The sequence below is a fragment of the Homalodisca vitripennis genome, chromosome 1, assembly GCF_021130785.1.
Source record: "Homalodisca vitripennis isolate AUS2020 chromosome 1, UT_GWSS_2.1, whole genome shotgun sequence".
NCBI lineage: Eukaryota > Metazoa > Arthropoda > Insecta > Hemiptera > Cicadellidae > Homalodisca > Homalodisca vitripennis.
Window position 1 is genome coordinate 116,129,940 of NC_060207.1, and position 13,843 is coordinate 116,143,782.

The window sequence follows — 13,843 nt, forward strand, 5'->3', positions numbered from 1 at the left end:
TTACTTGAGAAATTTTACTTCTTATGAAATATACTTATATATTTTAAATAGTACTAAAACACTTGGATTCAAACAAATAACAAAAACACGCAGGTAACATGATTTCATACTTCCCATCCATCAACTGGCTCTCTTTAATAAACAACCCACATATGCTGGTGCAAAATTTTTTAACATCTTGCCACAAGAAATAAAGAACAACACCACAGGGTAGCAGAAACAACAAACAAAAATTAATCAACTGGCTTCCCGACCGCCCTTTCTACACTATAGAGGAATTTTTCAACTGGAGGGATAATGACTTGACCACATCTCTTGGACCACTGCGATTCATCTTAACTTCTTTAACTATATTTTGATTGTAATGACACCATTCTAATCGAGCAATGATTATGAATAAAGTATAGTGCCTATTGTCTATTGATAACAATGTGGACATCAATGTACTGTTGGATTCAAGCACAAAGTTAATCCACAAGAGTTGAAATTTGTCCAAACCTATATTTTTACTGGCTTGTCCTATTTATAAGAATTGTAGCAGACCTGCTCGGGGAAGGGAGCCACAGCTATGCTGACAGCCCGGGGCACAGAGGGAGGATGGGGCAGACGTTGATACAGCTCCTCCGTGATAAAGGGCATGAAAGGAGCCAACAGCCTTAGACCACAGTCCAACACACGGTACAGTGTGTGTCTAGCCGCAGCTACCGCCTTCGTCTCTCCACTAGCAAAGACTGGCTTCAGGCATTCCTGAAACATGAAATAACATTGAACTCAAACCAAATATTTGGATGTCCTACACATTAACAACAGTTTCACACTTTTCATCATTGTTGGTCTTCCCCTACAGTGAACCATAAAAATCTTAATTGTAAGCTTAAAATAATACCTGTTAGAAAGCATTGGTTGTAGAACACATCAAATGACGTGAACTTGGCTAATGAAAAATTACCCTATCTAAAATGGTAGCCCTTAAAAAACTAAAAACTTGAAAATTAAATGTAAAATGAAATTAATATTTAAATAAATCCTATCCGAAGTCTGGGTAAAGTAGTATTTAAATGATGTTTCCATTTTTAAATTAAAAGTTAGTGCAAGCCAACATATTTAGATAAATTGATGTTTTTTTTTTCATTTTCTATGTAGAATTAAGGCGTATAGTGACTTCCCTCTTATTCGACTACCTCAGGACTGAAGGCCCAACCAGATAATAATTTGATTAAATAAACCGGTATTTTCTAATTCTCATTATATTTCCTGAATGCTAAATTTATATATATATATGTGTGTGTGTGTGTGTGTGTGTGTGTGTGTGTGTGTGTGTGTGTGTGTGTGTATATATGAGCTAATATTTGTAAAAAAATTAGTTAATTCATTTTTTTATGTATATTAGATGTTTTATTTAATGAAAATTGTTTGTACCTACCCTACAATAAGTTCAATAGTACAACCTACTACAACTGTATTTGTAAAACTGTGAACATCAACACACCATGAAAACTAAAAAAATTACAGAATTTACAGGAATAAAATATAATATTCACATTGCAACAGGTCTGTATGAGTCATAGAGTTTAGTTGAAACATCGCTATCATTTATTTCTGGCTGATCAGAACCAGTCAAAACAATGTCATATTACAAAGTGGTCACACGACAGAGCATTGCCACAGCCAGGATGATATATCTAAATTGGTACACGCAAAATAAAGAATTAAAAGGATGTATGTTTTAAAACTAGAGATTGATTGAAGGGTGGCCAGTTATGAAGGAAGCTACTGTATACGCTTTGTAAACTACAGAGTGTGACTACTTATTGTCATTGTACATTGTCATTTAACATTTGCATCAAGACTAAATACCAAGTATAGGATACATTCTCTAGATTTGCCGCCTTCTAAACTGCGAAAAGACTTCCATTTCTAACCATAACATTTTTTAGCACAACCCTTTATAACTGACAACAAAAGATCTTCAAATGCAAGTATTTTCATGCTGTAGGTTTTTTTAATGTTTCCGAAACACATTTGCTACCAAAGATTACATTAGCAGTTTATGCTGTGTCACCCAACATCATTCTGTACTACTTCATTTGGAAATCAGTCAAAGTGTTAAATTCTTTAAAAGTGATTTTAGAAAATAAAATATTTTAACAAGTAGTACAATAAAATGTTATTACTTTTATGGACAAGCTAGAATATTTTAGGAGATAGCATCTTTACATTTGCTGGATAAGTTATAGTGCCAGATGGGTTGTTGCACTGTCCCTAGATTATAATTATAGGTTTGTATTTATCATACAGTGAGAGGGAGAGAGAGAGAGGAACTTAGGTGTTCAATAAGGAGCTTGGATCATCAATCCCCTTTTACTCATGATAACTTATTCATCTTAATACAAAAAAATATTGGTGTGGTATTGGTCGCACTGTATGCATGGTTGATCTGTATAAGTCTAAAAGTGAACTTACCAGGTAGATATCACAGAGATCGTACAGCCACAAGTTGTAACAGGCTGTGGTGGCAGACGACAGCTCATAGCGCTCAAACGCTTGGTTGCTAATATCCACTGCGGCTGACAGTCTGCTCAGAATCCACAGGTCCATACTACTCTCTGTACCTAATAGCTAAACAAGCAAAAAAGATTATGTTAAAAGCAAGTTCCTTTCCCACTCTATCCATCTCATTCCATTTCTGACATTTGAACATACCAACAATTATACAAATCTTTATAGTGTAGATAATTATTAACAAGTTCCTGAATTTAATATTAATCTTTCTGAGCTGCTCCAGTTAGTAATAATAGCCTCGTTTAACCAAGTTTTATTGAATTGAAGTAAATTGGTTATTACAGGGTAACACAAAAAATTTTATGCAGATCAATAGTACTACATACATTAAAAATACATAAACTGTGTTTATCGTACAGTTGTTATTTATTTATGTTAGTGATACATAACATAAAATTGTTTGATGCTTGGAAACAATTTGATTAACCTGAAAGAATTTGGTTTATGAATATACGAGTGTTCAAAATACCTGTTTTGAACTCAAAATGTATTATTCTAAATTCTCTTAAGAGTTATAAAAACAGTTTTCAACCAGTCAGTAATATTTACATCTTGCTTAAGCTATTGAAAGTAATGTTCTTTGAATAAGAAGAAAGTTTATAGCATTATGTATATGATTGTTTGTTGACCCTACTTTAATTATTTCAGTGTGGTAGCTGTTTGGTATTTTTATATATGTAGTCTTACTCTAGTAGCTGTTGTTTTACACTCACCAACTAAATTATATTCAGTTTGAATGTTTAATTTGGCTCTAGTTCATTCAGTTATGATAAATACAAAAAATGACATTAATTTCAATATTTTATAGTAATAATACTAATTATAATGATGATAACAATAATAATTATTAAATTATTTATTTAAAACAGATGAAACAATATACAGGACTATCTAGCTACTATCCCCTTTAGCTAGTAGCTATTTGAGGAGAAAACTCAGTCTATTTACTATTATCTTAAAAGCATACGTTCAAATATTAATATTTATAATAATGAATAACAGCATAAATATACAAGGTGGTGTCAGAAATTTCTCAGACAGTATTCACCACTTTTTTTTGGAGACAACTGTGCAAGCTGGTGCATGTTTTTGAGTGGTACTCGGTTCTAGGCTGGCAGAACTTCAATTGAAGATGATCATCGTTAAGGACAGCCTTCCACGAGCAAAACGGATGAAATTGTTGGAAAAATTCGGTACCTCATTCTTGAAGACCGTTATCAGACAATAAATTAATTTTGTAGCAGTGTCGGTATTAGTTACTGCAAAATTTGTGCCTTGGCTTTTGACTGTCGATCAGAAACAGCAACAGGTTGATGTCTGCAGTGAACTCAAAGAGACATCTGAAAGTGACCCTACATTCATATTCAGGATCATAACTGGTGATAAAAGTTGGTTTTATGGTTATGATCCAGACACAAAACAGCAGTAATCAGTGTGGAAAAGTCTACATCACCAAGACCGAAAAAAGCAAGATAAGGGAGAAGTGCAACAAAAACAATGCTCGTGGTTTTTTTTTTGACATTATAGGCATTGTCCATGTTCGTGCCACCTGGTGTTACAGTGAACTCTGATTTTTATTGTAGTGTTTTAAGGCGTGTGAGGGAAACTGTGCATTGAAAAAGGCCTGATCTGTGGAAAGACAAAAACTGGCTGTTGCATGACAACACTCCAGCTCACGCTTGCATGAAAACAACACAGTTTCTGGCCAAAAATAACATGGCTACTGTTCCACATTCTGCCTATACACCAGATTTAGCCTCTTCTGACTTTTCTCTCTTCCCAAAAATGAAAATGCACATGAAAGTTCACCATTTTGACAATATTGAAGACACAGGAGATTTACAACAGCTTTCTGGAAAAGCTGTTTTTTTTTACACTTTCCAGTTGTGGAAAAAAACGCTAGGTTCATTGTACAACTCAAATGGAGCTTATTTTGAAGGGGATAACAGCCAATAAATAATAGCCCAGGTATGAAAACAAAAATTAGCAGACCTAGTCAGGGAACTTTCTGATAACACCTTTTATTATATAATATAATATACATATACCGTATATAATACAAAAATATCGGAAACTAAACTCCACTTCTAATCAACAAATAATATTTATATATAATAATAATTTTGATGGTATTTAAATAAGATCCTTTATACCACATTATACCACTTAATGCAATATTCAGCATGCAAATAGATGATATACAACGCAAGGTATATCCATAAAGTAAGTGTACTGAGGCTCTCATGGTCAGAGGGATTTTATTTTGGGCATATTGGCTACTCTGCCATGTAGTCCTTCCTCTACAAGACCAGTTCAAGGTCAGTACATTGAGAACTGTCAATGCAATAATACGTTTAGTGAAAAATTTCAATCCAATCTCCCGCCATGTGCGAAATAACAGGAGTCATCTGTTATCTCGTTTTAAGGTAAAACTCCGGTTGAGGTTTAGAGTGAGTAAAAACTGCATAATTCCAAATGATGGAGTGGAGGAGTTGATCTCCATAGAGTTTGTAGCATTTCCAAAACTTGGCCATCCTCCATTTCTTGATTCAACTTGGGTTGGTCTGTGAGCTGTTTTTGGACCCACCTCACAGACAATTTCCGATATCCGAGGGTTTTTGTGATGGTTTCGTGTAGCAGAATCTGGAGATTTGCAGAAATATCGCAAAAAGTTCATCCACAGTCAATCGTTATGGTTATGGAGTGTAGTTTCAAGTTTTTCCTAAATTTCAGTCCTCTGATCATCATGCACAGACTTACAACTGTGTTTTTAAACTCATGACGCCACTTGAACACACTCGTACAATTCATAGCTTTATCACCATATATAGTTTTTACTTCATTATAAACCTAAACCAGAGTTTTCTCTTCCAAATGAGATAACGGATGACATCGCGTATTTCACACTTGGCGGGAGATTGGGTTGACATTTTTCATTCAACACATTGTCGACAGTTCTCAACATACTGACCTTGAACCGGTCTCGATGCAGAGGGGAGGAATCAGACTACACGCCAGTGTAGCCAACATGTTGAAAAAAAATTCCTCTGGCCTTGAGAGCCTCAGTACACTTACTTTCTGGATATGCTACATATTTATGAATACATTATTTATTTACATACAATGATTTACTTGTGAGGTATGGTATGTCAGTACCTACCTACCAATATATTGTATTAACTTATTCAGATAAATACATGATATTTATCATATTAAGTATATATTACCTTGTTTACATATTATATAAACCTTGTCTAAAAAACTCACTCTTAAACTGATGTTCTGTCTCGTGCAGCAAAAAATTAACATAAATATATTATTACATAGGTTGGTTGTAACTCCGAATATAGAGAAGGCACTTACATAATACTTCTAATAAGGTATATATATATATATATATATATACACATATTATATATACACACACACACACACATACATATATATATATATATTTTTTTTTCAACTGTAACATGATTTTAATGTAAAATAACAACTATGTTTTATAACTAAAAGTTTTTAAAATGAAAGATGACCAGGCTTAACTTTACCAAATCGGAAACTTAAAAACTTTGTCTATCAGAAAATGTATAATGATTATGCAGTGTTTACAAATTTTGGAAACAAAAAGATTGCCTTTTTACTGATTTTTACATACACATTATGTACAGTTCAGGTTTCCTATTCTTAAGCAAGCTTGCAAGGGAGTAATGAGATTGAAAAGGGCATAATCTGACATTAAGGTTAGGTGACTCTCTGGATTTGGTTACCTATTAGTAGATCTCATCTCATCGGTTAAGATTAATTGGTCAGTTTATATGTAGCTTTTACTATTTTTGTTGTAAAACAACATAACCCATCCTTTACACACATGGAAACAAAAAATTAATGATTTATGAAATGCATGAACCCCTAAACAGTTCAAGAGTTTTACCATTTAAACTGTATAACAGATAAAAAGCCACCATGTGCTTATCTTGGATGTCTCTTCCCTGACAGTTTTATAACAGATGATTATAAAGTATCCACTGTGAAATGTTTGAAACCGCGCAGATAGAAACTTTTTCTCAGTAAACATACATATAATCCAAAATAATAATCCTTTTTAGAGGATAAAAGTATTGTTTCACTATTCTCAAAATCAGAAGAGAGCAAAGGGCAATTCAGTTTTTAAATATAGATTTAAATTGATATAACTAGTTTAAAAAAAAGATTAAGAATAATGAAATCTATACAGGTATCTATATTTATTCTGTCCAAGGAGAGTACGCATATCTTTTCAGAGCATTCAAGACTAATTTCAATCAGATATCCAAAATTTCATCTTGTTTAACCCTTAATGCTACATCTTGAGCATAAGAAACTTTCACATTGCTATGAATATATATATATATATATATTTCTTGTGTGTGTATGTCACAAAACTCCTCTTAATGGTTGGACCGATTTTAATAAAACTTTTGTGTGAATTAAGGTGGATTCGAGAATGGTTTATATTTACGAATTTAAGCAGTTGCAAATTAAATTTAGAGGATACACATTAAATTTCAAAGCGCCTACACATTAAACTGCAATTGCGAGACAGTTAAGTATATTAAATAGAAAAACACTAAAGGTGCTAATTTATGATGTATACTTGTTTTTAAAATAAATTTCTAGTTGAACTTTATTTTGTGTTAGTATTATGTATATATACATTAATTAAATTTTGTATAATTGGTAATAGCCGAATTTAATTTTTTTAATAATCATCGAATCACAAAAAGTACTTACGGACTCAAACCCGGATCTTTCACTTGTCGGGTGAATGTGCTACCATTACACCACAGAGCCCTTACTTTTTACAATTCAATTATTTTGTATTTGGCCGTATCTGTCACATATTATTCAATAATTATTATATATATAATCAGAAAAGAGGCAAAATCAACAATGGAACAAACAATACTATCATCTAAGTAAATTACAATGACCATAAATATATATATACTTTTTAACATATTTTCTTAACCGTGGAAAAACTCAACATGATCATCAGAAATATAATTCACTCAAACCAGAAGTGCTCATACAGGTGCAAAACCTACGAAATTGTGTGTGAAGCCACTGGTAACTGCTAGTATATTATGTATACTAACTCATATATATTGTAACTCATCCTTTTTGGAATAACTGTTGAAATTATTGCTTTATCTTGAGCAACTCGAGTCTACGCTCAGGCCACATTGCCTATGTAGACCCATTTCCTTACAGCAACCTTTTCACAGGCAGATAAGATAATAATTTATTATAAGAAACCAGTTTAGTTACTTTTATTTGTTCCTTTAGCATAATAATCAATATTATGTGTATCTATTCTGTTCTCGTGTATATTGTAAAAGCTTGATGGAAATAAACTAATTCATTCGTTCATATACATATGTAACTGAAAGTTATTTTAGTACTTTCATGAGTTTAATTTGAAATATGGGAAAAAATAAATCTAAAGACCTTGAAGAGATAAGATTTTAAGTAACTTACCAAACAATTATAAGAAACTACTTATAAGGTAAACTATGATATCCTAACATTTTAAACAAACACAGATACTAGTTTTCCCCATACTTCTTATATTACATGCATCCTTTTAAAACAACCTTTATTAATACATTTTGAAATTCTCAAATTGAAGGTTTATATAACACTTTAAACTTTCTCAATTGTTTTGAAAGAGGTTTCCGACACTGTTACATAAGGTAAGATTTTAGTGCCTATTAGAGTGTAGGAAAACATTTTATGCACATCCTGTATTTTTTAGTAGAATTTTGAATATATGAATGAACATAAAAATTGTTGGAAGGTCCTCATGCTCATGCTTGATAGAAGATATTAGCTCACCGGAAAGCTGCCTCTACAGGAGCCACCTCCGCCTTGCCGACAAGCTTTGACGTGATTGGCCCATCGCGTGAGGTGAGGCAGGGTCTTTTGGTCCCACACACCGCGTGCCGTCACCTCCGCATACACTACCAGATCAGACTCGGACAACTCGTAGCCCTGGAGGTAGCTGTGGTCAGCCAAGTACACATCTAGCAGCGTCCTTACGTCTCCCCCCTTAACACCACCACCACCACAACACTCTTCTATCACCCGACTATACCCCGCACTTACATCACTGCTGGCGTCTATGTCACCCGAGAGGTACGTCAGTGCGAATTTTACCGCGTTCCACAGCTTGTTGCAGAAGAAACGGTAACCCTGCACCCGGAGAATGTCCAAGTTGATGTCTCGACCTGTGGAGCAAAATACATCAACTTAGTAATGTTACACTAATTAAATTATTATAACCTAGTTATACATTTTTAACACAATATTTCACAATTCCAGAAAACAAAACTAACAAGAAAAATCTAGCAAAACCAGATAACATCTCTTTACCTTTTGCTTGACTTCAACATTAATTACATTAATTGACTTGAGATCAGACTTACCCTGTGTGAGATAGGCGCACAAAGCAAAGCGCAGAGCGTCAGTGCCACACTCCGGAATGCCATTGGGGTAGTCCTGCTTCTGACCTGCCATCGCTTTCTCCACCTCCCGGGGGTCCAGGTTGCTTTCCAGCAACTGGGCATGGAGCTGCTCCAAAGAAGCTCCCAGGATCACATCCATGGGGTCAATGACGTTGCCCAGAGATTTGCTCATCTTCCGGCCATGGGCATCCCTCACGATAGGGTGTAAAAACACCTCCCTGCACAACACCCTTACAAGAACTACTGTGTAACAAATGGTCAGGATAACCTGATTATAGACAAAATGTCTGTCAGAACATAAATTTACAATATAACAATTAATGAAACCAAATTGATAGAATAATAGTTTAAACTAATTATTTTTCAAGAATAGTACTCTTAAAAGATGTGGTAGGATTGGGCAAATCCTCTTTCTATCAAAGCTCAGAGAAGTTAGCATAGTTATTATTTTTGGTTTTAGTTTAAAATTCATACGAAATAAACCGCATGTCATGTTCATGTATTCAAATTGTACCTGCTATTATAAGATCGACGCCTCAATGTAACAGTTGATCAGTGAGAAAAAAATTACATACTCGAATTGGGATGGATTAATTTTCCAAAATCTCTAAGCCGAATATAGTAATACAAATTTTGAGGATTTACAAGCTACCTAATTCACCTATTTTCATTCTACCTCTAAAGGTAAAAATATTACAAACTTCAAAAAATATTACAAAAATTAAACATATATACTTGTAAAAGTAAATAATGAACCAATTAATACATTCTTGTTTTCCTTTCTTTTTAACCTTATTCTGCATGTCCTCATGGGCCCATTGAAGGTGCGAGGATCTTATCAAACAGATTAAGGGGGAGAGTCGATAAAGTACAAGGTCAACAGTAGTGATAAAAAGTACAATGGTCACAGACAGGATCTGAACCTGCACTTTCTCAAATTCTGATTCAATGTCTGATGCCTTAAACAACAAGTGCACCAGCTGTTTGTATTATAGCTCTCTATTACCAAAAATCAACAAAGTAATCTGTCATCCACAAAAAGAATTGTTTCTTCAGATAACATATTTGAATTAATGATGTATACAGAAAGTGGAATGGGGATCAATTGATATGTGTGTCATTATGAATGATAGAAGCTGCACACTCAGGTCTAAAATCTTACATACCTGAAGGGCAGTTTGTTGAGCAGCCTCTGACCGAAGAAGACCATTCTGGCAACCCAGAAAAAGATGATATCATGACCTGTCTCCAGAAGAGAACCGGGGTAGAATGCTCGTAACTCATCTGTCTGTAGGCCATATTTAAAATTACTTAAGTATTACGTAAACTTAACCTCAAAACTATGTTAAGTCAAAGAGAGAGTTATAACTGTATTTTTCAAAAGAATCACTTTTGAATTGAATTGAAAATTTACAATATCAAGTACAAAATACTTCAACAGTTCCAACTATAGATCTGGAGTCATTTTTGAAGTTAAGTGGTAACTCACATTTTCAGTACTCTACAAATCGCAAAACATCTCCATAAATAAAAGTACCAACTAAACAAATTACACAAAGTTGTCAATAAATAAGAAGAAGAATGTAAGTAATATTATATTTTACTAACAACAATTTTTTGTCGGAATATGAATATATTTAGGAACATTTTAATGACGTAATGTGATTATGTAATTTAACTAGTTTTATGGAAACGTAAAAGGCAGGATTTTATGAATGAAGGTGGACACAAAATTACCCTATCGGTGAACTAGTACAACCAATAACACTTAACACAGGTGTAAGCTTTTTTTTAAAAACCAACTGTCAGACACAAATGTGATGCATCAGCACCAAGCAACATGATGTCACTACTCTTAGACAAGTTTTATCTAAATATCCAAAACAGGTTTGGCACCTTTGTATAAGCATATACTGACCTGTCAGTATGCCCCTGGAGACTAGTACCTAAGACTATTTCCTCATCTCTGAGTGGTCTTGTTGAATAGATAGCCCAGCACTTTAGCAATGTAACACATTGCCGGGTAAAACTGTATTTAGAACTTACGGAACTTCTTCATTGTTGAGAAAAATTCTGACGGTTGATGGTTATATATTAGAATTAAAAATAATAAATAAATGTCATGTACTTTTGTAGAAACATATGCTTACTTATTATTGTTTGTTTTGAGTAAATCATGTTTTGCACAATCGAGAACGTGATAAACACAATAATTTCATAGAATGTTCATCCCATTTCTACTCACATCATCGGGCCAGCCGAAGATAGAGAAGGGGAAGAGACCTGAGGAGAACCATGTGTCCAGCACATCAGCGTCCTGTCGCAGTTTGACTTTGTCTGTCGGTACTTGGAACTTAGAAGCAGCCTTGCGCAAGGCCTCCTCCTCGTCCCTCCCTGTCACCCAGTAGGCATTGTCTGTGTCCTGTAACGTTGATACTTGTTATACACTGCACCACTGAGCTCAGAACGATCATACATTAATGTTGTATATTATAAATGCTGTGAGTGAATGTGATAAGTATCCTAATTATGCATTTTGTACAAAATTGCTAAACTCTTGTGTTTGTACATATGCATACACTTGAAAATATCTAACATTTAGATTTATTTTATTTCAAATGTTATGTTTAAACAAATTATAAGATATTTGCGATATATAAATAAATTTACTTGACAATATATATGAACCGAATTAAAGGCTCTTTATTCCTTTTTATTTTCTTTCTGATTATGAAATGGAATGGAATATTTGAATGGTAATATTATCTAATTTGCCATCTTTAACACAGAAGATATCGTGAACTTAATGCATTGAGTTAAGAATCTGCCTTTATTCAGACTAGAATGTCTTAGAATTCATAGATCACTGAAAAGAAACTACTTGAGCTTAAACTTCAGCTTGGATGTTTTCTAATAGCTATTTTTAATATTTCTGTAAAGGTTAGTACTTTTTTACACTTTCAATAATGACTTGTTGATCATTTTTAACCCATACTTTTCTTCTTCCTCTTTCAGCAGTTGTGAATATTTTCTTTTTGTCATCTTCCTTTGTTTTTGGTATTGACTGTAAAACAAGGCTACTTGACATACAAATTTACCAGGTAAGTGCCATCAGTTGTGATTTAGCTTGTTTTATCCATGGATATAATTTTAGACTTCTACTTTGAGCAAAGCAGCATTCAGCAATCTTTTGCATCCTTAAAGGGTAAACCTTATCTAGACTTGTTATACTAAAGTTTGTTGTTGATTATTACTACACCACTTTATGAATCTTGAACATCCACTTGATGGTCTCATCGTCTTCCTGATCTGCAGAATAAAAACTCCATACCAAAAGGAATTGCACACAATAAAGAAGTTTCACTTCCTTAAAGTTACAATGAATTTTTGCTTAATTCCATCAGCATTTTTTCACATTTTACTTCCTTTCAAGATCTAGTAATGGTGCCTATAAAATTATAATTACCTTACTTCAACTTAAGTTCTCACTGTCCTCAACCACAAGACTTGCTGTACATCTTCAACATGAGATTACTTTGATTTTGACATTTATTCTACACTCCACTTCATGATCAGATAATATACAAAATTATAAATTATGTAGAAAATTTATTCTATACAAATCGGATAAAAAAAAAAATACAATGTTTTAAACGTTTGTGAATTTTAAATTTCTAATTATAATACGTGATGAAATTTTAGTTTCCCAATAAAAAATACAGAATTTTATTTTTTAATAGATCCTTTGGCTCAGTAAAATACAAAAGTAAACTTCAAGATTAGATGACAAAATCTGAGAAAAGGAATGAAACTTACATTGCCTGGAGGAACGGAAGGGTCATCGATGGTGACAAAGTACGCAGGGATACGATGTCCCCACCACAACTGTCTCGAGACACACCAGTCCCTGCATGAACAGAAATTTGATAATTTTATTTATAATTTAGAAAAAACTATGGGCTAGTTGGATCCACCTCTTGGTTGCACCAGTCTTACTACAACAGTATGAATATACCAGACCAAGTGTCACATAACAATCAGGCTTCCCTGAAGCTTCATTCCAAATTTCAAGTCTATAATTAATTTGTTCTTCAGATATTCTTTGGAAAGTTAGGCTTCACTGAACGAACATTTAGCCAATTCCATTAGGGAAACATCTGCAATCCTGACAATCTTTCCTATAGAGAAATTAAAGTCTTAGTTTCTTTGAACTAAAAATATTAGACATCCAAATTTTTAAAATATTACTGTTTGGTACATCACATAAATATTATGAAATACTCTTTTATTTTTAATACCATAAAAACATTTGTAGTTGTGGTACAAGATCTAATTGTTATTTGTCTAGATAAATTAATACAAAACTAAATTTTACTTCAGCTGTAGTTATTGCAGCTCCTTAAGTTATTTTGTAATTAATTATTTTAAAATTTGGGAATCCATAACTTTATTTATCCCTATAAGTGGCGGTCATTTGTGGTCTCAGTGGCAGACCGTTGTTGGGCAAATTGCCGTGATCGTTAAACTTATTTTTAGAAAATATTATCTAAGTGATAACCTAGCAACATTATATATTTTTGTTTTCCTTATGAACTATAGAATAAGAATAAATATAATATTTGGTGCCTTACCATTATTTTCAGATTAATATCATTGTAGATGTGTAAAAAATTTTTTTTAGAAAAAATTATTTTTAAGTTCTACTGTCCGTTACGTTGAAACTACTGGAGCTACAAAATAATGTTAAATTCACAGAATAAACACAATTTTATTCT

The 13,843-nt window shown here is 33.2% G+C and overlaps 1 protein-coding gene across 2 annotated transcripts in view; it reads right to left on the reverse strand.

The window, feature by feature from the left end:
• LOC124369786 (valine--tRNA ligase) overlaps positions 1-13,843 on the reverse strand; it is a 55,727-nt gene that overhangs the window by 8,730 nt on the left and 33,154 nt on the right. The window contains exons 10-16 of one of the 2 annotated variants that reach the window (XM_046827886.1): positions 12,885-12,975; positions 11,314-11,490; positions 10,235-10,356; positions 9,030-9,286; positions 8,440-8,831; positions 2,464-2,619; positions 544-747 (exon numbers count right to left, since the gene is read on the reverse strand). In XM_046827886.1, the coding sequence (XP_046683842.1) occupies positions 544-747; positions 2,464-2,619; positions 8,440-8,831; positions 9,030-9,286; positions 10,235-10,356; positions 11,314-11,490; positions 12,885-12,975 (1,399 nt within the window). The remainder of the gene's footprint in view (positions 1-543; positions 748-2,463; positions 2,620-8,439; positions 8,832-9,029; positions 9,287-10,234; positions 10,357-11,313; positions 11,491-12,884; positions 12,976-13,843) is intronic. The other variant, XM_046827893.1, reaches the window with a different exon arrangement.